This window comes from Lemur catta, chromosome 11, assembly GCF_020740605.2.
Source record: "Lemur catta isolate mLemCat1 chromosome 11, mLemCat1.pri, whole genome shotgun sequence".
Classification (NCBI taxonomy): domain Eukaryota; kingdom Metazoa; phylum Chordata; class Mammalia; order Primates; family Lemuridae; genus Lemur; species Lemur catta.
Window position 1 is genome coordinate 18,728,251 of NC_059138.1, and position 24,674 is coordinate 18,752,924.

Here is a 24,674-nt window from a genome sequence, read left to right on the forward strand (position 1 = left end):
CATTAAGCACCATTCTCAATCTCTCACTAAATGATTAAGTGCCTCGAGTTAGTTTTTGTTTGTATATTTTAAAACTCTATTTTATTAAATGAAACTCTGTTAATGTAGGGATCAACTGGAATGATAAGCTGCCAACCATTTATATACAATATTTATATTTCAGCCAAGAATGCGGTTTTACAAGCTTAAATCACTGAGCTCTAAACCCAAAAAGCCTTTCTATGATAAGACTGAACTTTCTAATGTTTGCTATCACTTTTTATGTATTAGACATGGATAGGTCAGTTTTAGTATAAATGAAAACTAGGTCTGAAAAGATGACCTTGATAAAAATTAATACTGTCAGCTTTAGCATAGAGGTAAGGCAACCAAATCTAAACTCCTTTGCTTGAAACAGAGGGTGATACACTCTTGAATTAATCAAGCTGGCCATCTGAAGTCTCTGTTATTCCACAAAATAAAATGCTAATATATTTGAGAAGTGTCTTGCAAATCAGATCATTTCTCATGAAGTATAAACACTGAAAATAATCTTAGAGATCTAGTTTACTTCTGGTTGAAAATAATACATTCCACTGGGAAAAAGAGAAATGAGATTGAAGTTAGGGATAATAAAAATGAACAAATTGTATCCCACTTAATTAAGTGTCTAAAGCATTAGCAAGGTGTTTCAATTTGGGACTCACCTAAGCCAGAGTGAAAGACTTTTAAGTAGTGAAGCATACATGGGATGGGCATGATGACTCATGCCTGTGATCTCAGCACTCTGGGAGGCTGAGGTGGGGGGACTGCTTGAGGCCAGGAACATAAGACCAGCCTTGGCAACACACCGAGACCCACATCTCTACAAAAAGTAAACAATTAGCTGAGTGTGGTGGCATGTGCCTGTAGTCCCAGCTATTTGGGAGGCTGAGGTAGGAGGACCACCTGAGCCCAGGTGTTCGAGGTTGCAGTGAGCTATAATTGCACCACTGAACTCCAGCCTGGGCAACAGAGACCTTGTCTCTTCAAGGAGAAGAAAAAAAAGATACATACTTGGCTAAACAATGTTATCTAAATACCAAATTAGATTATATAAATTATACTGCTGGAATTCTTGGAAATACATATAGCTCCTCACTAAATATATAAATATGTTTCAAGCCTGGATTCTGATGTCATATGTTATGAGCAATGTGTCAATCTTGGTCATGGATATATGAAGTCCTACATTTTCTGCAGTCATTCCCAGCAGTCTCCCATTAAAGCCCCACAGTACAGATTCTGACTTATCTAGTCAATTACCTCTTCAGTAAGTCCATCTCACTTAGGCAACATATGTTCACTATGATTCAATCCCATTTAAACATGGTAGTGAATAAAAAAATTCCAGAAATGAAGGGGGAAAATTCCACCTAAATAAAGTGAGGAAAGATGAAATTAAAACAAGCATGCTTTCCAAAAAAAACCAGTAGAGAAGCAATTAGGGAAAAACAAAAATAAAATTACTGAGGTCAAGAACTCAGTTTCCTTCCAAATAATATGGAGTCTGAGGAACTGATGAAAAGAATTACAAAAAAAGCATTTCAAAAATATATGGTGGAGGAAAGTAGAATTTCACTAAGTTAATCCTTTTAAAGTGCCAGAATTCATAGTAAGAGCTTTTAAATTTAGGCAGTCTTATCAAGTTCAAGTTCGTCCCTAAAAACTCTTCTAATTTGTACCTGTCTCCACAAAAGGCTGCAATATCCAATATTGTAGCCTACAAGATTCAACAGGCTACAATATTAGTGATATTAATATTTTATGTTCTTGACTGTCACTCAGGAATCATTTTATGGAACTGTACAAGTATGTTTAGTCAATTGTTCATTTACTCAGCTGTATTTACTCAACTGTATAGTCAATTGGTTATTATGCAGCTACACAATTTGGTACTTGCTGAATTATATAGTGTACCTTTCACAAGAGAAGCTACAGATCTAATTGCTTAATAAATCACTAATGATTGTTTTGGGATGCTTGGAAGGCCAAGGAGCCCATGATTCAAGCCTAGAACTAGCAAAAATATATTTCTGTCCATCCCCAAAAGAATTATTAATAAAACCAGGTAATAAAGATGGAGTAAAGAAGAATCTCAAAGTCCCACTCCTATACATGACAATTTTTGAAAGTGCAGGTCAATTTCTTCTTTCTTTGGTGAGGCCTAATTTTACTACTCAATTCCATAAAGTTGTTCACTCTTAAGAGCTACTGGACAGATTGACATTTATTATAGCGAGTCTCCTTTCTGCATGGTGGGTATCAGTTGCATACAGCGTACATACTGCATTCCACAGCACCTTATAGGAAGACATGTACCTCTATCCCCCACAAAAAAACTAAACCATGGAAAAGTCCATCTGCCAAACCTTTCTGTTTCATGAAAAAATAGGTGCACCATTATTTTTCCCTTTCTCCATTTAAAAAAGACTGGTTCATGTGCTTAATGAAATAAATACCTGTCAGTTGTATACACCGCTGGACAACCATAAACCATTACTCTTCAAAATATCAATATATACAAGCAGATGTGGGGAGCCAATGTATATAAAAATAAATGAAACCGTAGCTCTGCAAACCCACCCTCCCAAATGAAAATGCTACAAAGAGATAGCACGAAGGAGAAATGGGACCCCTGGTTCCGCACAGCTCTACTAGAGGAAAGAGTCATTTTCTTCCAACACTGCTATACACATATCAATGAACATATTATTCACTACTAGATCCCTCCTGCTGGTCACTTTTAAAATGGCTCTTAAAGGTTCTGAACTATAGTCTCCTCAGTTTAAGGTTTCTGTGCCTCAAAGCCAGATGCTATTGTAATATCTACTATAAAATATATCATTATAGAAATATTATATACCAATCTCAGATAGATGCCTGGGTCAATCTCAGGTTTCATTTTTCAGTTCTATGGCCACGAGTGCAAACTTGAGTTCTGCCTATTGTTTAATGCAACACAAGACAACACAGACACATATATCACTTTAACACACACCAATTGTCCTATGGAACTATATACTTGTTAAGAATGAAGTAAAGAGGTAAACAAGTGACACCACTTACAAGCAGTTGTGTGATGTGAGGTAAAGTGAAATGGGAAGGGAAGAGAAGGAAGAAAGTAAGTCCAAACAACCCAACAACAAAATCCAAAATTCTTGTAGTGCTGAGTCTATTAATAGTGCTTATTTCCCCCAATTAAAAAAAATGAAATAAAAATCAGAAAAGAATGAACTGCCTAAATTTTTCTTTTATACTCATTAATTCGTAAAAGTTAAAGTAAGAAAAAATATATATATTTAAATGGAAAGTATACCAATTTCACTTTATTAGCCTAATTTAGGAATAGGATGGGAAGAATGGGGTTGAGGTCAGGTATGAAGGATGAGGGTTGAAATCTGTGATGGTAAAGATCCCTTCAGAACTCTGGTGTAGTCCTCAATCATTGCAGCTCAACTGTCGGTCAACAGAGTTGCAATCCCAAACACTGAAAGACGACTCCTGTTTTCCATTTCTATATCCAGTGACTCTTCAGTTACAGTGTGATGAGGTCTACCAGGTTGCCTTTAGGAGGAGTCATGCTGTCAGGAAAGAAATTTACTAAGGTGTCAAAGAGCTGAGTTCTTTGAGCATAGGTGTGATCCACATCCGAAAAGCCTGGTGAAGAGGAGATACAAAGAAACATCCATTGTGTTTAAAACATGAAACAGAAAAACTATGAGACCAGCAGCAATGTACTATATAATCGAAAAATCAAGTCAGACTTCAAAACCAGATAAACACTATTGATCTGATCCTAGTTCTACTATCTGGCTATGTTATGACCTTAGGTAAATTAGTAACGTTTCTGGCTTTTAGCCTTTCTGTTTCCTCAGCTGTAAACCTGTGACAATCCTGTTTACTTCATAGGGTTTTTGTGCAGATTCAATGCAATTATGTGACAAGCACCTAGCAAAGAACTGGCACTTTAGTAATTAAATAATATTGATTTCTTTTCTCTTCCTTACAAGGTTTTTCCTCTGCTAGTCAGTCCATTGAAATTCTACTCCTCTCTTCTGACTTTTTAATGCTTCTGAACCACTAAAATTGTTTGATAATAAAAATATAATAAAATCAAAATGAAACGGGTCTTTAGAAAGTGGGGCCCTTACAGCTGGAAGTAGTCTCAGAGAACTGAGTGAAAGCAGAAGTGATTAAGGGAAAGAAATACATGTATGATATGTAAAATGGTAGCTGGCATGTAACACTGTACATTTTTGGTACCATGTACCAAGGCTCTATGCTAGGCACACATTATATGAGAAATAGAGCAATGAACTATTTTTATCCAGATAAATACTAGAATGTGGGTGACATTCTTAAAAGGTAGGAACTGTTAATTCAAAGGATTTTAATCTCTAGTAAACATTTAATTTTCAAGTTCACTTCAGCCAGTGGACTATTCAGTGAGATTCCTCCTTGTTTTAGTCAGCTAGTGTATCGATACCAGATGCTTCAGATTTCTTATGCACAAATGAAGTATTTAAATGATAAAATAATTTATTTCTTCCACTCCTCAAATGGTTGAGACATGAGAGCCCTATTGAGTGTCAGAAACAGGAATAGAGCCATAAAGAGTTATATATGTCATGATGTTCTGTGCAGACTATTTCAAATAGGACTGATTTTCATTCAACTTAGAATACAGTTTTAGGTCCAATCTGTTTCAGTCTTGTAAAAGAACAGGAATAGAACATAACATTGCCAAAGATACCAGTTTCCTGGAAGGAATATAAACAATGCCTCAAGAACAGTACATTCCTTTTTATTTTTAAAAATGTCATTATTTGAAGTTTGAGGGAAAATGTTTATTCCTTTGAGCTGAGCTTAAGTTTAACAAAGCCTACTATCTTATCATAGAAATAAATGGAAAGAAATGCTTCAAAATATTAACAAAGATTATCTCTGAAGGGTGAGATTATAATCTTTTTGTATTTTATACTTTTCTGAAATTTCCAAATTGTTTTATTTTCAGCTTTTTTTTTAAAAAAATTTCAAACCCACAGAAAAGTTTCAGTAGTGCAATGCTCATATACCTTTCACTTAAGTTGCATCAGTTAATATTTTGCCAAATATGTTCTTGTTGGGTGTGTGTGTGTGTGTGTGTGTGTGTGCGCGCGCGTGTGTGTGCAAACTCCACTCATAATATTTCTGTGGAACTTTTTAGGAGTAATGTAGGCATCTTCACCCCTAAATACTTGAACTCATTTTAGCTGAGAACAAGAACATTCACTTATATAACCACTATGTACTAAATTCAGGAAATTTAACACTGATGTCCTAATTATCTTTTTTATAGTCATTCTTCCTAGTAATCTAAAATCTAATCCAAAATCAGACACTACATTTAGTTTTCAAGTCTCTTTAGTCTGAAATAGTTCCTCAGTCTGTCTTTTATGACACTGACATTTCTGAAGAGTAAAGAGCAGTTATGAGTAGAATGTGTTAAATTTGGATTGCCTGATTGCTTCTTCTATGCAGTTTGGGCAAGAATACCATAGAAGCGATACCGTGCGTCCTTCTCAGGGCATCGTCTCAGAAGGTATGTGGTATCAGTCTGACCCAATATTGATGATGTTAACTTTGATCACTTGGTTAAGTGTGTGTATACCAACTTTCTCCAATGTAAAGGTACTTTCTACCTTTATAATTAAATAAACTATCGATGGGGAGATAGTTTGAGACTGTGTAAATATCTTGTTCTCCAACAGACTTGCACCCAATGATTTAGCAATCACTGATGATTTTTGCTGAAACATTATTTATATGATGGTGATTTTCTAACATTACAATTTCTTCTACAGTTTTCAGTTGACATTCTATTGTAAAGAAGGGCTTTTTCTTCCCCTCCTTCCATTTTATTTGTTTGTATCAGTATGTACTAATGGGTTTGTCTTTTGTTCAATATGTTATACTCATTACTGTCATCATTCATTTTGATACTCATATTGCCCCAGATTTGGCCAGTGAGAGCTCTTTTGAACTGGTTTCTGTGTCTTTTGAAATGTACCCATTAATTTTTGGGCACTTTCTTACTTTCTGGTACAGCAGGATATCCAAGTTCATCTTTGCACAGCTCTGGAGTCCTAATTCCTTTTAGTAGTAAATGATGTTGAGAAGCCAAGATCAGCTGTGCATTAACTGTCAGGGTGTCATTGTTTTTAGACTTATAAATACATACATATTAGATACATACTTTTTAAAAATAAAATCACACTTCATACTTTTATTGCTAATTCCAGTTTTTTAAAAACTTCACAGAATTCTTCCTTTTCTTATCTCATTCCATATCTACTTTCTTCTACCATGAAAACCTTGACTCCCAGCAACATCATAGTATTTACTCATTTGTTCGACTTAAAACACATACAAAAGGAGTTCTATATTACTATACCCGTATCACTACAAACAAAAACTCAAGATCTACCATGATGTGGCTTAATTTGTTAAAAAAATAAAATAAAAAAAACCACTCAAGATCTTTTCTTTTATTGTCTTTAGAAAATACCTAACTCAGAGTATATATAGTGTAAGCACTGTACTAAAAAGGTTTAGTTCTTTTTTGTGTGGTCATGTTGCCAATTTGATAAACAGGTTTGTTTATTCCCATGTGTATTCAACTTTGGGGTTTTTCCTGTCTTTGTTTTATTCTTTATGTTCTAAATTTGTAAAAAATACCATGGTGTGTTATAGTTTTAAAAGAAGATATTAATTCTGTTCTCAGATATTGACAGTGCTCAAATGTAGCAAAGCCATTTTCATGAGATCAAATATTTAAGAGGGAAGAAAACACTGAGTTTCTACTAAGTGCTAGGTACTTTATGTATGATCACATTTCACTGTCACAAAAACAATGAAGCAGGTATCATAAACTTCACTTTCAGATGAGACAATTTAAGGAGATTCAGTAATTTAATAAAGTCTCACAGCTAGTGAGGGAAGAGATGGAATGTGAACCCATGTCTGTCTGATCCCAAAGTCCCTTTATCTATTATTAACTCATATTTATTGGGTGCTTAAGTTGTAGGGCAATGTGTTAAGTTTATTTTACCCTCAAAAGTACATCTTTTATTTTTATTCTCTATACACCAATGAGGAAATTGAAGCTTAAACTATCATTAGATGAATGGCTAAATTACAGCAAATCTCTGTTATGGAATAATTATGTATCACTTCATAAGAATATATCAGATATGATTTAGTTTCATAAAATATCTTCAAGCCACATCATTAACTTTTTAAAAATTATGTTGCAGAATGTTCTTACATTATATAATAAATAAAACCAGCACGTACAAAGCTATACATTTATATGAGTGTAAGCATATATACAGTTAATCTTGATCATTCACTGATTCCATATTTATGAATTCGACTAGTCGCTAAAATTAATTGTAACTTCACAATAGAACCTGTAGCATTTCTGTGGTTACTCGCAGACATGTGCAGAATAGTAAAATATTTCAGTTGCCACACACACCACACACACACACACACACACACACACACACACACACACGCGCGCGCGTTCATCCCCAAGATGAACAATGTGATGCTCTGCCTTCTTGCTTTAGCTCCCATAATAAAAACAACTGTCCTTTCCTGGTCTGTTAGGTGCCACATTTTTCACATTTTTGTGCTTTCTGTTGGTGACTTGACTGTTTAAAATGCCCCTAAGTGTAGTGCTGAAGTGCTGTCTAATGTTCCTAAGTGCAAGAAGGCATGTGCCTTACAAAGAAAATACGTTAAATAAGTTTCGTTAGGTATGGGGTATAGTGCTTGCCGCTGACCATGAGCTCAATGTTAATGAATCAACAATATATATTAAATACGGAATCTTTAAACAGAAACACACATAAGACAAGGTAACATACTGATCAACAGATAAAATGTTATGACCAGATGCTCACAGAAACACAACTCTGTATTTCCCATTTGAGCAACGATTCTGTATTCACTAATTCAGGGTTCCATGACTTCATTAGAACACAACTACTTTGAATAATGAGAATCAACCTTATATGTCTGTGTATATGGGTTTGTGTGTGTGTGCAAATGTGTGTGTAAAGATCTACCAGACATGGCAGATATGGGTGATTGTACTTGGGGGTAGGGGATACAGATTGAGGGAACTTAAGGAGAATCTTAATCTTTATCTGTAGTCAATGTTTTTTTAAAAAATAAATTAAAAAGGAGTAGGGATCCTGTTAACTCATCAACAGTATCACAACAATTTAAATGGCAAAGCTAGTATGAAAAGGTTATATTGATTCTAAACCTCATGTTCCTAATCACTATGTCTCTCTCACTTTCTTTTCAGCATAAAATGGAATGAGGAACTAACCATTCAGAGTAATGGAAACTGGTAAAGCTCACTGAGAGGTAGTTAGTAGTTTAGAGAATGAGCTCTGAAGCCATACTGATAGGGTTTGATTCCTGGTTTTGCCACTCACTGGCACTCTTCCTGGGCAAGTTACTTTAGCCTCTCTGTGTCCCAGTTTCTTCATATACAAAAGGGGATCACATGGTAGCTACCTCATAGGGTTACTGTGGGGACTAAACAAGTTATTACAAAGTGCTTAGAATAGCACCTGGGCCCACAGTGTGTGCTCAATAAATATTCATTAGCTATCACTATATCACTGCTAGTATGACGGAAGACAATAACTGCTCTAAAAAGAAAGTGACCTATTAGGAATACTCTTTTTTTTTTTTTAAAGAAACAGGGTCTCACCATGGTACCCAGGCTAGACTCAAACTCTTGTGCTCAAGCGGTCCTCCCATCAGCTTCCTGAGTAGCTGGGGCTACAGACACACCCCACAGCACCCAGCTAGGAATATACTTTTAACTTAATATCATACACAGGCTAGCTGGCTTTTCCTATTTACAGTAAAAGAAAAATGGCAAAAATTCTCATTTGTCTCCTGGCATACAAGTTTTTAAATTTATATTTCCTATTTCTAATACTAAACTTATTTTATATAATAAAAAGCCCTTGTAAACATATGGCTACAGACAGGAGGCTGAAGAAAGTATCTTGCTGAAATCTAAGTTTGGTGGATATAGCAAAAGTATAAAGGTTAAAGGGCATAGGCAAATGCTATGAAATTCTTAAGGCCTCTAATTCATAAATATCAACAGAGAGCCAAAACGCACCGTACCTCAGGCATAAAATGTTTTAAACATTTGTCTGAATTCATATTTGCACATCATATTTGGACCTTAAACTTCTACAGAGAGGTGTGAAGACTGAAAAAGGCAACATGCTTTAGAGACCAGATTTTTCCTACTTGTCACATCATTTGCTGAAAATAAGCTTAATTGCTCCAATGCATACTTTGTAGAAATAAGACACGGCTCTTAAAATTAGCAATATGACCAGGTTCAATCTTAAAGTGTCTACAGCCACCAGAAGGTCTAAAATAAAGATCCCCAGAGGTTATTTTTCTCTGAAGTCAGTCATTTTTCCAAAACTAAGATAATGCCAGGTGTTTATAAATCACTTTCCATCTTTTTGATTCTTTAAAGTATTACACATAATATTAACACTTTAATTCCCACCAAGAGGTTAACATAAATGGAGTAATTCTGAAGGGAGTCAGTAGAAAGTCTGGCTGAGGCTTTTTTTTTTTTGCAGTTTAGAAAATGAAATATTCATCCATACAATGACAGGTAAATAACCCCTATTTTATTTCTATTCTAACTGGCATAAAGACACAACAATCTAACAAAAAAATTAATGAGAACAAGAACCAGGAACTCTAAATAGGCATGAAACTTATGAAAAGTACTTCTTTTTTATAAATAATATATCAAATTTCTCATTATAAAAATTAGCATACAATTTGAATTTGCTCCTCAACTAAATTCAACAATATTACAAAGAAGATTACATTTTAAGGCAGATAACAATAATAGTACCCTGAATAAAGTATTTACTAAGTGTTTTAGTATGCTAAGTGTTTTCTAGAATTATTTCATTTAATTATCTCAACAATTTCAAGTAAGTACTCCCATGACCTCCATTTTATAGATGAAGAAACTGATGATTAGGAAGGCTGAGTAACTTGCTTAAAGTCACTTTTAAAACTAAGCAAGTGGCAGACCTGGTATTTCAACCTAGGTTCTGCCTCTTAACCACTATATTATACTCTAAGCCTCTTAACTACTTAAGCTACACTGCCTGCCTTCAGATAAGGTAGCAAACAAACCCCACAGGAATTTTCCCTTTTTGGAATATTCCCTACTGTGTTTGTATTGTTCTCAGTGTATCTGAGGTTTGTTTAGAATCCAAGTAAAACAAACTGTTCCTGACAAAATATATTAGCTGGCAGTAAATAGGGTAGGGACCAAAGAAAGGAATTAAACTGAAGGTAAAATATTTGCTGACACCACCCTAACATAATTCTTGTTCTAAAGGCTAAAAATAAGTCAGGCCAGAGAAATTTATTGGTTTAGAGAATGAGCTAATAAAATAAATAAAAATAATGGCCCTGGGCTGTGGTATCCATACATAACAAGGCACGCATTCACTCGAACTGACTATCTATGTGCCAAGCTCCCAATTCATGTATCACTATGTCTCTGCTTCAAGTGACAGAATTCAGAAGGGCATGAACTTCCTAAAATAATGCTTATACCTACATTCTCCATCATCACAGGGTTGTGATTTCTAGTAGCCTGAAGATATGTTTTTTTAAAGGCCTCAAGTGTATGGAATAGGTAAACCATTATTTAAATTCTTAGGAGAACCTATTGGCATCATGTTTTATACCACTGTGCTCAGTCTAGGCCCGTGGAATCCTACATATTCTGGAGTTAGATTTTAGGACTGGAGTTGCCTTGATTAGTAGAAAAGCCTTAATTACTTGCTATGGAAAAACAAAGGGCAAGACTCCAAGAAACACTGTTATTCTTTCCCATCCCAGTGAAAAGCACCAGAATTATACATACTCTTTTTTTCTTTGAGGTATACTTAACCTTTAGGAAGACAAAAGGACAAATAATAAAGAAATTGAACTGGGATCCCAAAGTGTTATTTTATTCCAAAAATAAAGAATAGTATTTATATTACATATGCTCAAAAATTTTCAATACTATTACTCAACACTAAGGCAAAAAATAGCATCAGCATGAATAGGATTAACATATATTCACTGTGTAACTACATTTTATAATGACAAGAGGAAAGCTGGAAATTCCCACACTTCAAAAGACTGCTATCTTGGTAAAAACCGAAGCTACCAATAGTAAGTTATCCTAATGAAAATATCCTTGAAAATTCATCTGCTTAACTCTAGATTCTGGAACTTCTACAGACTTCCCCACTTTACTACAGTCTAGTTTAAATACTTTAATGGAGCACTACTAAATAAAGACTGATGCCCATATCTGAGGTGTCTGAGAAAAATTTATTTCAACTAGAAGTTATCTTGAACAATTAAGATAACAACAAACAAAAATTCTAATTTTTAAGAAAGAGATAATTCATTTTCTCTGCTCCCAAAACATTTCATTACCCATGCCGTCACCACTCTTTTGACACCACAATCCACAAAGAACAAACTGAGAGGAAGAACCATTCAACCAACAAGTGTCACCTACCAGAGTATCAGTAATACATTCTGTATTTCAAAGCGGCGCTAACAAATTAATTTATTTTGATTGTGCTTCTATTGCCATCTGTTTGCACACTAACACGACAACTGGTGTAATAGGAATGGCAAACTGATCCATGAACTGAATGACTAGAAAGTAACTTTGTAGCAAATTATTAGAAATTTTGCACACTACTTTGAAATTTCATTTGTTCATTCACTTATCTATTTCACCTTATGTTTCATTTAAAAGAAACCAATAATTCAACCTCCCAAATACTAGGGTATTTAGCTACATAAATTATACCGCAGTACTTACCTAGGGCTGTAAAATCTGAACCAGATTTGAATAGAGCTGATGCTAGGAGCTGAAACTGTTTAAAAAAAAAAAAAAAAGAAAAGGCAAATTAATTAGCTGGCTAAGCAGAAAAATAGCTTTTATAACTTTGACCATTTCTTAGCCACTGTATACTTCTGCACATGTGTTACACAGGTCTATCTGCCAGACAGTGGCAAGAAGAACACATTTAGATTAAGGAATATGCTGGTCTTCCTGGAATTATTTTATTACGTATTTATTAAGGAGCAACTGTACAATTGAAATTTAAAAAAATTACTCATTTGGGAATCTATTATATATGGACAGATTGGTATCCTGGGCAGTTATTTAATTTTTAGTATATACACACTCTCACCTCAAAAATAAATACATGCTACTGTAAAACACCTGATGTCTCAGCAATGTAAATCAAATGCTGAGAAAAACACATGTACAGACCATTCTTAAATTATAATTTAGATTGGGATCCCACAATCATGTACCATTGTATTGCTAAAACTCAAAAGCCTTTTCTAATGGAAATAACACTGTAATTGTTCATTAGATTCCCAGGCTAGCCAGTTAAAGTTAATTTAAAAGAGACAATGTAACTGAACAATGATGAACTACAGGGTGTCCCAAAAGTCACCATACATAAGGAAAATGTTTCCCTATTATGTATGGTGACTTTTGGGACACCCTGTAGAATAAGCAAAACTATTACAACACTAGCAATTTAACAAATTGGTACAAAATAAAAATTTAGGAGAACTATTTATATTTATCTTGAATGAGGATGCTTGAAAAAAAGCAAGTTAAAGCAATGAGTAAGAGTAGACAAACAGGCCGGGCGTGGTGGCTCACACCTGTAATCCTAGCACTCTGGGAGGCTGAGGCGGGAGGATTGCTTAAGCTCAGGAGTTTGATACCAGTCTAAGCAAGAGCGAGACCTTGTCTCTACTAAAAATAGAAAGAAATTAGCCAAACAACTAAAAAGAGAAAAAATTAGCCAGGCATGGTGGTGCGTGCCTGTAGTCCCAGCTACCTGGGAGGCTGAGGTGGGAGGATCGCTTGAGCCCAGGAGTGGGAGGTTGCTGTGAGCTAGGCTGATGCCATGGCACGCGAGCTCAGGCAAGAGAGTGAGATTCTGTCTCAAAAAAAAAAGAGTAGACAAACAAGTGGAACCTCAATGGAGTTATTTGGCACTTCCCAAGGCTTGAATAGTTGATACCACCAACTCCTTAGGATGTATTACACACCTGTGTTAGCAGCCTTTGAAATTTCAGGTATTAGTCACATTAATATCTGTGAGCCCTGATTAATGGTCCTTTGAAAGTCAGAAATTGGAAAAATATTCCAGAGGTATCTATCTAAGCAAGAGTTAGGAAAAAGGGAGATAAAAAGAAGAGTTTTAAAAAAAATGTTCTTCATATATTTTGGGTATCAGCCTCATCAGATATATCTACTGCAAATAATTTAATCTGTAGCTTGTCTATTTATTTTTAAAATGTCTTTTAATGAGTAGAAATTTTAATTTTGTTGAAATCCAGTTTATCAAGTTTTGCTCTTATGATTAGTGCCTTTTGTGTCATATTCAAGAAATCTTTTCCTATCCCAAGGTTGTGAAAATAATCTCCTGTTTTCTTCTCAAATAATCTCCTATTTTCTTCTCCTTTATTGTTCTGGATTTTAAATTTAAATATGTAATCCATCTTGAATTAATGTTTGTGTAAAGAGTGATATAGGGATTGAAATATCTAGTTATTCAGTATCATTCATTAAAAACTTTCCTTTCTCCATTGTACTTGGCACCCTAGTGAAATAACCTATCGATCACATATACATGGGTCTATTTCTGGACTCTTCTGTTCTATTAACCTATCTGTTTATCCTTAACCCAGTATCACACTGCCTTGATTAGTGTGGCTTTATACAAAGTCCTGAAATCAGGTAGTACTAAGCCTCCAACTTTGTTTTTCTTGTTTCAAAATTGTTTTGGCTAGTCTAAAACCTTTACATTTCCACGTACATTTTAGAATTAGTGTGTCTATTTCCTTAGTGACAACAACAAAAACCAAACTTGCCAGAATATTGGCAGAGACTGCATGAAATTAAGATCAGTGTGGGGAGAATGTGTAGCTTTAAACAATTTGTAGTCTTTCAATCCATAAATATGATATATCTTTGCATTTATTTAGGTCTTCTTTAATTTCTTACAACAGACACTGCTACACATTTCATATTTTTTGACGCTAATATCAGCAGTATGCTTTTAAGTTTGCATTTTAAAATTGATCACTAATAGTATAAAAATAATTGTTTTTTTCCCTACTGACCTTGTATTCTGTAACCTTGCTAAAATCACTTGTCCTCAGTATATTGTTTTGTATACTCCATAGGGTTTTGTGTACACAATCATCACTTACAAATACAAACAAATTTACTTTCTCCTTTTCAATCTGTATGCTCTTTATTTCTTTTTCTTTCCTTATTGCACTATCTAGGATTCCTGGTACAATATTAAATAGAGGTATTAACAGCATACATTCTTTCCTTGTCATAAGAAGGGGAAAGGGTTTAATATTTCACAATTAAGTGTTATCCTAGCTGTATGTTTTTCACATATGCTTTTTATGAGATTTAGGAAGTTTCCTTTTATTCCTAGTTCGCTAAGAATCTCTATCACTAATGGGTCTGAATTTTGTTAGATGCTTGTCTTCACTGATTGAGATAATCTATGGTTTTTCTGCTCCATTCTGTTAACATGGTGAATGGCACTGGTTTTCAAATGTTAAACTAACCACCTATTCCTAGGATAAACCCCAACTTGGTCATGGTGCATTAACCTTTTAACATATTGGTGGATTCAATTAGCTAAAATTTTCTCAAGAATTTTACATCTCTGTTCATGAAGGATATTGGACTATAATTTTCTTTGCTTGTAATGTCTTTGTTGGCATTTTATATCAGAGTTAGGCTGACTTCATAAAAAGATTTAGGAAGGGTCTATCTTCCTTTGATTTTTGAGAGTCTACGTAGAATTGGTATTTTTTTCTTCCTTAAATGGCTGATAGAAATCATTGATATATTGGGCCTGGAGTTTCCTCTGTTACAAAGTTTTTGATTACGAATTCAATCTCTGTAATAGCTATGGGGTTCCCTAAGAGTCTTCCATTTCTTCTTGTGTCACTTTTAGTAAATTATGTCTTTTTAAAAATTTGTCAAAAAATTTGTCAATTTCATCAAGTTGCTAAATTTGTTGATGAAATTTTCATAATATTTATTTATTTTAATGTATATAGGAGTCTATAGTGATTTCCCCCCTTCATTTGTGATATTGGTAATTTATGTTTTCACCTTTTTTTCTTGGTAAGTCTTGCTATGGGTTTATCAGTTTTATTTATCTTTTCAAAAAAAAAATCACCTTTTTACTTTTTAACTTTTCCCTATTGTTTTTTTCCTATTTCACTAATTTCCTCTTTTTTACTTACTTGAGGCTTAATTTGCTCCTTTTTTCTAACTCCTAAGGTAAAAAATAAACTTTATTGGCTCCATATACAGAAGGAAGTAGAGAAAACTGTTATTTTAACAATCTGATTAAATAAATGGAATTGTATGTACTGGCCTATGATTTTAACAGATACCAAATGATACCGTAGACCTCTCTCCCAAACTCCAGATTTGAATAACCAACAGTCACCTTGACATCTTGAGTTGGCGGTCTCATAGGTATCTCAAACAACATATCCAAAATTAAACTCAAGCCCAGTAAGGAGTCCCCAACTACTGTCACAAACCAGTTCCACCCAGAGCCTTCTCATTTCAGTTGATAGCACCCTCATCCTTCCAGTTTTACAGGCCAAAGACTTTGGAGTCATTTCTTCAAACTAAGAACTTACATCTAATCCATCATAAAATTCTGTTGGTTTTACCTTTAAAATATACTGGGAATCTGATCTATTTGATACCTCACCATCCCACTGCTGCTATTTTGGTCTGAGCTACCAATAATTCCTTGCTTAGATTTCTACGTCAGGCCTCTCTGCCTCCATCCTCATTCCCCTCTCAATACAGTAATCAAGAGTCATCTCATTTAAAGCAGAACACATCATTCCTCTGCATAATACCCTGCACTGACTCCTTATTTATTCGGAGTAAAAGCCAAAGTCCTAACAATGGTTTATGAAGCCATTCACAGTCTGTTCTCCAAATCTCTGCTCTTACCCTCTAACCTCATCTCTTACTGCTCTCACCCTTCTTACCTCTACCTCAGCCACCATGGCCTCTTGCTGGTCTACTAAACCACAACAGAATGCTCCCATCCCCAGATCTTTGCTCTAGCCCTCCCTTTGTCAGAAATTATCTTCACCTATCCATCTGCTTAGATCACTCGCTCACATCCTTCAAATTTTTGTGCAAATACATTTCTAAATGAGGCCTATAATGATCATCCTAGTTAACACTGCAACTGCCTAATTCTCACCTCTTATACTTCTGATTTCCCCTTACCCTTTTAATCTTTTTTATTTTTCCATAATACTTATCAAATTCTAATTTATCATATAATTTGCTTATTTAATGTTTATTGTCTTCCTTCACTAGGATGTAAACACCTGGGCAGGGATCTTGTTTGGTTCACTGATAGTCCTCCATGTCTAGAAAACCTGGTGTACTGTAGAGAATCAATACACATCTGTTAAATGAATGACACCAGTACTTTGGAAACTCAGCACAAGTATAATTCACACAAAATGTGCTATATTGGCTGGAAACTTATTTTTTTTATTCCTTTTCTATTATAGAGTCTTCTCTGAAAATGGTAGAGTTGATTTAAGCATCCTTTTCTCAGGCCTTTTTTAGAAAAAAAAATCACTTTTATGAGGTTTATTCGAAGTTCAGCACCAATTTAGAATACATGTTATGGAAACTACAGGAGGCAACGAAGCATTTTTTGGTAATAGTTGGTAGTCAACTGGCATTGTCCTGATAACGGGCACAATGATTATGATGATAACAGCAAAAATAAAAAAATCTACAAAAATCTTTTGGTTACTGAGAAAGATATATAATAAAATTTCTGTAAAACATACAAACAGAAAACAAAAACAAGCTACTGCAGGAAATGAACAGCACCAAGGACTTTCTCGATGAATGAAATGATTTCCTATAATGAAAGTAAATATCTATATGGCTCACTGATAAATATTGCAAGTATATATATCTGAACTGTCGACAGGGGATTTCTTTAAATCTATTCACACATTTTTAAACAAAATAATCATCTTAAAGACCAGTAATTCTCAGTGTCAGGAGTATTTCCCATTTTTTCTTATGTAAGAGCAGGCAGAAGAGAATTTTAGGGCAAGGGTATTATTCTGAAAAAGTTTCTGAGGCAATTCTGATGCTGACATACACATACAACACCATTTTTACTAACTTCTACTAGGGCTAAACAACTCTTGACAGATTAAGCTTTTACAAAATGGAATGTAAGTCTGTGGCACACAAAATCATAAGTTGTTACTATTTTAAAAAGAAGAAAAATAGAAACTAAAATTTAAAAAATGGCTCCATTTGAACTTGAGATACCTCTCTCTCTGTCCTAATTTTTCCCATTAGTCTGTTTTCTTTGGCCTACTTGTAGCTCACACAGCTGAAATTATTTACTTTCAAATATTTTGTTCTGATTTGGTTTTAAAAAAATAAGGGGAAAATGATTGTTTCTGGTTATAGCCACTTTATATAGAGTATAGAAAAAACACAAGGAAATCTATATATAACCCTCAAATATGTGGTCTGACAAAATTAACACTAACGAACTCTTCACAGCTATGTACAGTTATAAGTCATAACATTAAACCAAACATATTCTGCTATTCAGCAAACCTATGATAATTTCCCCTATTTCCAGTAGTATCACAAATTGACTGAACAGTCAAGGAAAGACAACTAACTCTTCCCCTTCAGGGGCGTTCTGAAGTGTGTTCTGCTGATTCTCAACTTAATGAAGGGCTGAGTCGGAGCACTGAGTCAGAGAAATAGGACTAATTTTTACAGCAGGATAACTATGAAAGAGTATCTCTTTGTTTTTGTGCTAAGGACATGCGGGCTCTATTGCTTGAAGGCTCAATGAACCTGGTACCTGAAAGTCATCTGACATTAAGTCTGACACCTGTGTCAATGCTAATGTGAGATAAGCACTGCCTGATATTGCTGTTACAAAGCCAAAGCAAAGCAACAGCTCACACGGGAACAGACCTAAGAGACAGAACTATTAATACATATAATAAACACCAATTACGTTAAGTGGAAGGCAAAATGGACTGCAGTTCAGATGCTGCTAGATGAACAAGGACGGCTGGCAAAAGGATAAAATGACAAAAGGAATCTCAGAAACTAGTGCAAACAGAGGCTATAAAACTGTGAAAACTCATTACAGGCATATTCATACATCGTAGATAACCAAATAAGGCCTTAAGAATATGAAATCTTTACAAATAGTTGTTTCTATCCCATGTTATATAATAAAACACGGAAAAAGTAATGATCAGCTTCTGATTTCTCAAGCTTAGGAACTACTGATGAGTAAAGTCTGTAGTCAAGCTATATTGCTACAACATTCATGTAACTAAATAAGGCAGCAAGGATTCTACTCCCACCAACTTCTCCTCACTTTCTCCCTAAAAAAAGGTTGTTTTCTTTCTCTCTTGAATGATCTTGACTTGCAACAGAAAAGTTTATATTGAACTATTAAGTAATCCTTAAGTAAAAGAACCATGGGACTATGGAAAAAGAAAAAATTTCTATTTCCTTCCCAAACACAAAACTAATGTCTAAGTTAAAATTTTGTACCTGAGAATTTTTTTCTGAATGCATCAAGGGTTTTTTTTGTGTGATTTGAATCTTATCACATGAAAATATGCCTCTTCAAGTTTGGTTTCACCTCCTCTGTGCCATTTTAAAGATTACTGATATCATATTTTCATTTTCCTTTAAATACTCAAAAGCAAAATCAGCAAATATAATTTAGAAAGACATTTAAAAAAATACTCAATTTCTAAAGTTTATTACCACTTTTCTTTACCTCTTTTGTCTCTTCTGGGTCTGAATGATCCACAGTTATATAAAGATCATTTTGTAAATATTTCAGAGCACTAAGGGGATCCATTTGGGCCTTTTCTTCAAACCTAGAAAATGTAAACAGTAATAATAATTGTCTGGGTTATAAGAAACATCAGAAATGTCTTTCAGACCTGGAGTAAAACACACTGTGTATGAGGAGTTACTCTGGATAGCTAAAAAATTTGTGTTTAGGAATCAAGAGGTAAGAGTATTGCCATGTAGATAGTGCAGACGTGGAGTTCCTGGAGAAGTAAAGGCAATGCCAGGTGATCACAAGCAGTGGTGGTGCTAGAGACTGGGTAAGAGTACTTCCTTCCCCTAAAATTATAAGCTAGGACTAACCAACTACAAAACACAGTGAATATGCTAAATTTTTTATGTAACAGAACTCCAAAAAAGCCCAATGTGTTTCATGTAAAACAAGTAGAGAGAAAATGAAAATACTGCTTAGATTTGCATATTTTCCAAGGGAGGTGCTCAACAGATACTTTGGAAACTGAAATGAGTATGGTCTCTTTTAATAAGTATCATTAACACTGATTAGATATTTTTAATGAGATGATTTCCATGTCTCAGTCAGTAATAACAATAACAGAAATAATAATTGTAGCAACCACTTATCAAGCATCTGTAATACGCTAGACACTGTATCAAATATTTTATATATACAACTTCATTTATCCCCACAATGATGCTATGATGATATTTTTGTCACCATTAAAAAAAAAGAATAGACTTTTTCAGTTAAAAGCCAGAGGAGGCTGGGCACGGTGGCTTACACCTGTAATCTGGGAGGCTGAGACAGGGGTATCACCTGAGGCCAGGAGTTTGAGACCAGCCTGGGCAACATAGAGAGACCTTGTCTCTACAAAAAAATCAAAGAATTAGCCAGGCGTGGTAGTATGCACATGTTGTTCCAGCTACTTGGGAGGCTAAGGCACGAGGATCACTTGAGCCCAGGAGTTTGAGGTTGCAGTGAGCTATGCACTCTAGACCAGGCAATAGAGAGAAACCTTGTCTTTTTTTTTTTTTTTTTTTAAAAAGCCAGAGGAAAGAGTTTATAAGTGAATTCCAATTCTTTACATATAGCACTAAACAATCTCCTTTAATCTCTCTAATGGGCGTATGGTGAGGAAACTTTTAAAAAGAGCTTAATTTAATATTCCAACTACCAGCTGTTGTATCTGAAGTAGAAAAAGAGCTAATACTATAATCTCCCCAAATTTGTCCCCAAAGTTTAACATTAAGTAAAATACTAAGAAATCAAATTTTTGCAACAGATGAAGGTACTTCAAGCTTAAATCTTGTTAATAAACAGAGTTCATACCTTGCCATCCAGACAAGGTGAAGATTCAGAACTTTTCCCTGTAGATTCCATAAGAAATGCACTAATAATTAAAACACAGTAATGCCCCAAACTAGCTTCTGTCATTAATTTATCTCTCAAGCACAACTTATGAAAGCAGAGAAAGGAACAACTAAACATTATACGATAGAAGCACACAAATATAACATATACACACAGATTTTTGTGTATTTACATACTATATGAAATATATAAATATATTAAATACACAATATGTATATATGTGTATATATATACATATATATATACGTGTGTGTGTGTGTGTGTGTGTGTGTGTGTGTGTGTGTGTGTGTGTGTGTGTGTGGTGGTTAAGTGGCGAGCACTCTGGAGTCAGAATACTCAGGATTAAATCCTGCCTCTATCACTTATGGTTGGGTGACCTTAGATGAATGCCCTCTGTTAAAATTAGCTGGGCATGGTGATATGTGCCTGTAGTCCTAGCTACTCAGGAGGCTAAGGCAGGGAGGATTGCTTGTGCCCAGGATTTCGGGGTTGCAGTGAACTATGACTGGGCCACAGCACTTCAGCCTAGGCAACAGAGCAAGAGCCTGTCTCCTAAAAAAAAAAAAAATCCTCTGTTTTCTTCTTTTATAAAATAGTGATAATGACAGTACCTACTCCACTGACCTATTATGAGAATAAAATGCAGGATCTAGCATCTAGCATACAATAATTGCTCAATAAATGGTAGCTATCACCATCATTAAAGGCTAACCTCCTTCCAAAACAAATTGTTATTATCATCTAATACTATCAGTAACCAAAAGAACAAGTACTTTTCTACATTTTTTTAGTAGTTTATCACTTGCTAAATCAAAAAGCAAACATGACTCAGGAGACATATATGAAAACGTCTGATCATGTGATTTTTGCAATTAAGTAATAATGTAAAACTACAACCATATTTTGAAGTTGTATTGTGAAACATCAAATTATAAAGATATTGTATAGTCAGCTACATCACCACATTCACTGTTAACTCTCAACAGCTTGGGCCTATGTCAATAATCTAGAGCTAATCCAATTTGTAGTGGTCAGGCCTTGAGTTACTCTAAGGTCAGTACGTCACCTTCACAGAAATTGTTTTTCCATTATTTTAACAGTTGCAAAATTTCACTTGTTCTGTATTTAGAAATGTTTAGCATCAATATCTATCTTTACTTTTTATCTTCCTTTGAAAGAGGAAAGCAAAAATATGTAGATAAACAAGGCATTTACAAAATCCACGATCTTCACAGTATTAATACTGCTTTATTACTAAATTTGCAAAAGAGAAAGTCACATCTCCAAGGCTAGGTAATACTAATAGCTGATGATGTTAATTAAAAGTTTTCAATGAATTATTTTTATACCTGTGTTTTCTTATGAGGTACTTGCAATGCCTCAGTAAATAATCTTTTGAAGGTCTACACAACTTCAGTGACCAGAAGTCATCTAATCTCATCTTTGGAGAGCAAGATTTTCCTGGATTTCCACCAAATAAGTAATGAACCTACAATAAACAACATAAAACAGACTTTTAAAAATGAATGCATAATCAAGAAACTACAGAAGCGACAGTAAAATTTCTTTCTTTCTTTTTTTTTTTTTTGAGACAGAGTCTTACTTGATCACCTAGGCTAGAGTGCCATGGCATCAGCCTAGCTCACAGCAACCTAAAACTCCTGGGCTCAAGTGATCCTCCTGCCTTAGCTTCCCAAGTAGCTAAGACTATAGGTGCATGCCACCATACCCAGCTAATTTTTCTATTTTCAGTAGAGATGGGGTCTCATTCTTGCTCAGGCTGGTCTTGAACCCCTGAGCTCAAGCAATCCTTCTGCCTCCGTCTCCCAGAGTGCTAGGATTACAGGCATGAGTCACTGTGCCCGGTCACAGTAAAATTTCTTCGTAACAGGTAAATTCCCTACCCTTATTTGTATAAAAAAAATTAAAAATTACACTGCATTTTTACCAAAGGCTTTTCCTGATTTTTCTCAAGTTTCCATTTTACTTTAAAGCACCATGGCTACTTTTTAAAATTACATTTTATACTAAAATGAGTTATATTACCACAATTACAATGACAGTGGAAGACATGAAACAAAAGCAATGATAGGAAGAAACTAATCCAAGATATAGTTTGCTGAAGACAACAAATAATGAGGTTTATCAAGTTAATCACACATCGATCATAATAATAAATGATAGCCTTAAAAAAAAACTCTAACATGTTGAATCCATGAAGGACAACAGTCAAAAGGTCAACTAGAAATTTAAAAAAATTTTGACATCTTAATTTTGCTTTAACTTAAATGCCAAATATTAAATAGCACATATAATTTGTGAAATAACTTAAAAAATATTATTTCATTATTCAATTAATACCAAAACAGAAATGCAAAAGGAATGTGATAATTTCATTAAGTTTTAATGTTATTCTGTACCTATATAAAGCATTAAATTGTTTACTGAAATTTTGAAAACATTTCTGTTATTGGTGTTACATAATAGAGTTATTGTCTCTGTCCTATAGATGGAAATTCATCTACCCCTTAAATTGGAAGACTCCAATAGAAAGGGCTTTTATTCACTCCCACAGTATCTTTTACCTAGAGGTCTCAAACTACAGCACAGAATTTAAAAAATTAATCCATTGTCTAAACAATACAAATCAGGCTCTGTCAGTAACTTACTACATAATCTGAGTCCAATCACTAAAGTACGTGTTAAGTTTAAGGGAGAAAATAGTTAAAAGAAATTACTCTGAATACTTAGTGATATTAAAACTGCAGAATGCAGGACCATTTTCCCAAGGCTAATAGAAAAGAGATGTTACTCATCTACAAGAAAAATAAAAAGACTTCCTATCCACTGAGAAAATCTAAAACCAGGAAATTATATACCTGGTTCTTTTCATATCATGGAACAAGGCACAAAATACTGAAAGCTACACGTTGTACAAACAATAAGCCATGCTATAAATTGATCTATGCAGCTAAGCACCAACCACTGATGATTTTCAAAAAAGGAAAAAGTACCAAGAATTGCAGACTAGGCAAAAATGTTTATTTTCTTAAGGAATTTTAGGGAGAAGTAATATCGAGCATTTGCTACATATGCTATTGGATATCTGCTATGTATTATACCTTTTTATTCAAATCTACTTAAAAACAATCAGAAAGGTATAATCGGGGATTCTTTTAGATTGGGGGCCATGGAAAGTTACCGGTCAGTAAGCTAGGATACCTTGTGTAGCTCATCATATACAAGCTGATGGGCAAATCTTGGACATGGTTCCTCCTCCTGAAGACTTTTACTTGGATTATCCTTTGCAGCTTGATCATTCTTATATACACAAGACCTGCAAGACATTGCTTTTAAGGCATTTTATCCTAGAAAATTAGCAGCAAATATGTTAATACAACCGCAGCATGCAAATTAACTGCATGTCTGATTACCAACAGAAAAAAAATCTTAATTTGGTCACATCAAATCTTAAAGTTTTAGTCACTCATAAAATAATCTGAATTTGTTAGAACTGAGTTCTGAAATTCTTTTAATGTCCATCAAATACAGCTCACTTAAAACCAACCTACCTTCAGTTATGATATACAAACAGCTTACATGAAGGCTCAAATTAAAGGTTGAAAGAGATGCTATCTTGTCTACTTTTTCACAGTAAAAAGACTCACAGTAGATTGCTTTCACTTTGACTATAAATAGATGTCCTAGTTAGAAAATAATAAATTCCTTAGTTGCAAAGTACTACTCTCCATGGTAATAGTAACTGTGGGGCAATCACAGAATGTTAGAGCTGGATCTAATGTTAGAGCCGAATCCATATTTTCCCAAAGCAAAATGTGCAGCACCAGTTCTGTAAGAGCTCTATGACAAAAGGGTCCTGGTTTGGAAATGCTAAATAGTAATGTCCCCTTCCTGCTCTAGTCGAACATCTTCATTTTATCATATAAAAACTAAGACCTGGGGACATTAAAAAAGCACTATTCTCAAGTTCACACATCTACCTGGCAGCAGTACCTAGACTAAAATATAATTCTTTTGACTTCTAGACCAGAAACCGTCTACTAACTAAAAAACATAGGTAATATACTTTCACTGAACATCACTGTATACAAAGGTACCAATATTTTTTTCAATACTGACCTTTAAATGTATGTCACAAATTAACATAAGCCTCCCAATTCTCTCTTCTTTTGAATAAACCAACAA

At 34.5% G+C, this 24,674-nt stretch overlaps 1 protein-coding gene across 3 annotated transcripts in view; it reads right to left on the reverse strand.

Moving 5' to 3' along the window:
* Nucleotides 1-3,319: 3,319 nt before the first annotated feature.
* The window catches only part of MKLN1 (muskelin 1), a 264,096-nt gene continuing 242,741 nt past the window's right edge, over nt 3,320-24,674 (reverse strand). For all 3 annotated transcript variants that reach the window (XM_045565477.1, XM_045565479.1, XM_045565476.1), the window contains 5 exons: nt 23,691-23,805; nt 21,818-21,957; nt 19,062-19,164; nt 11,978-12,032; nt 3,320-3,678 (listed from right to left, as the gene is read on the reverse strand). In XM_045565477.1, the coding sequence (XP_045421433.1) occupies nt 3,557-3,678; nt 11,978-12,032; nt 19,062-19,164; nt 21,818-21,957; nt 23,691-23,805 (535 nt within the window). In that variant the 3' untranslated portion in view covers nt 3,320-3,556. The remainder of the gene's footprint in view (nt 3,679-11,977; nt 12,033-19,061; nt 19,165-21,817; nt 21,958-23,690; nt 23,806-24,674) is intronic.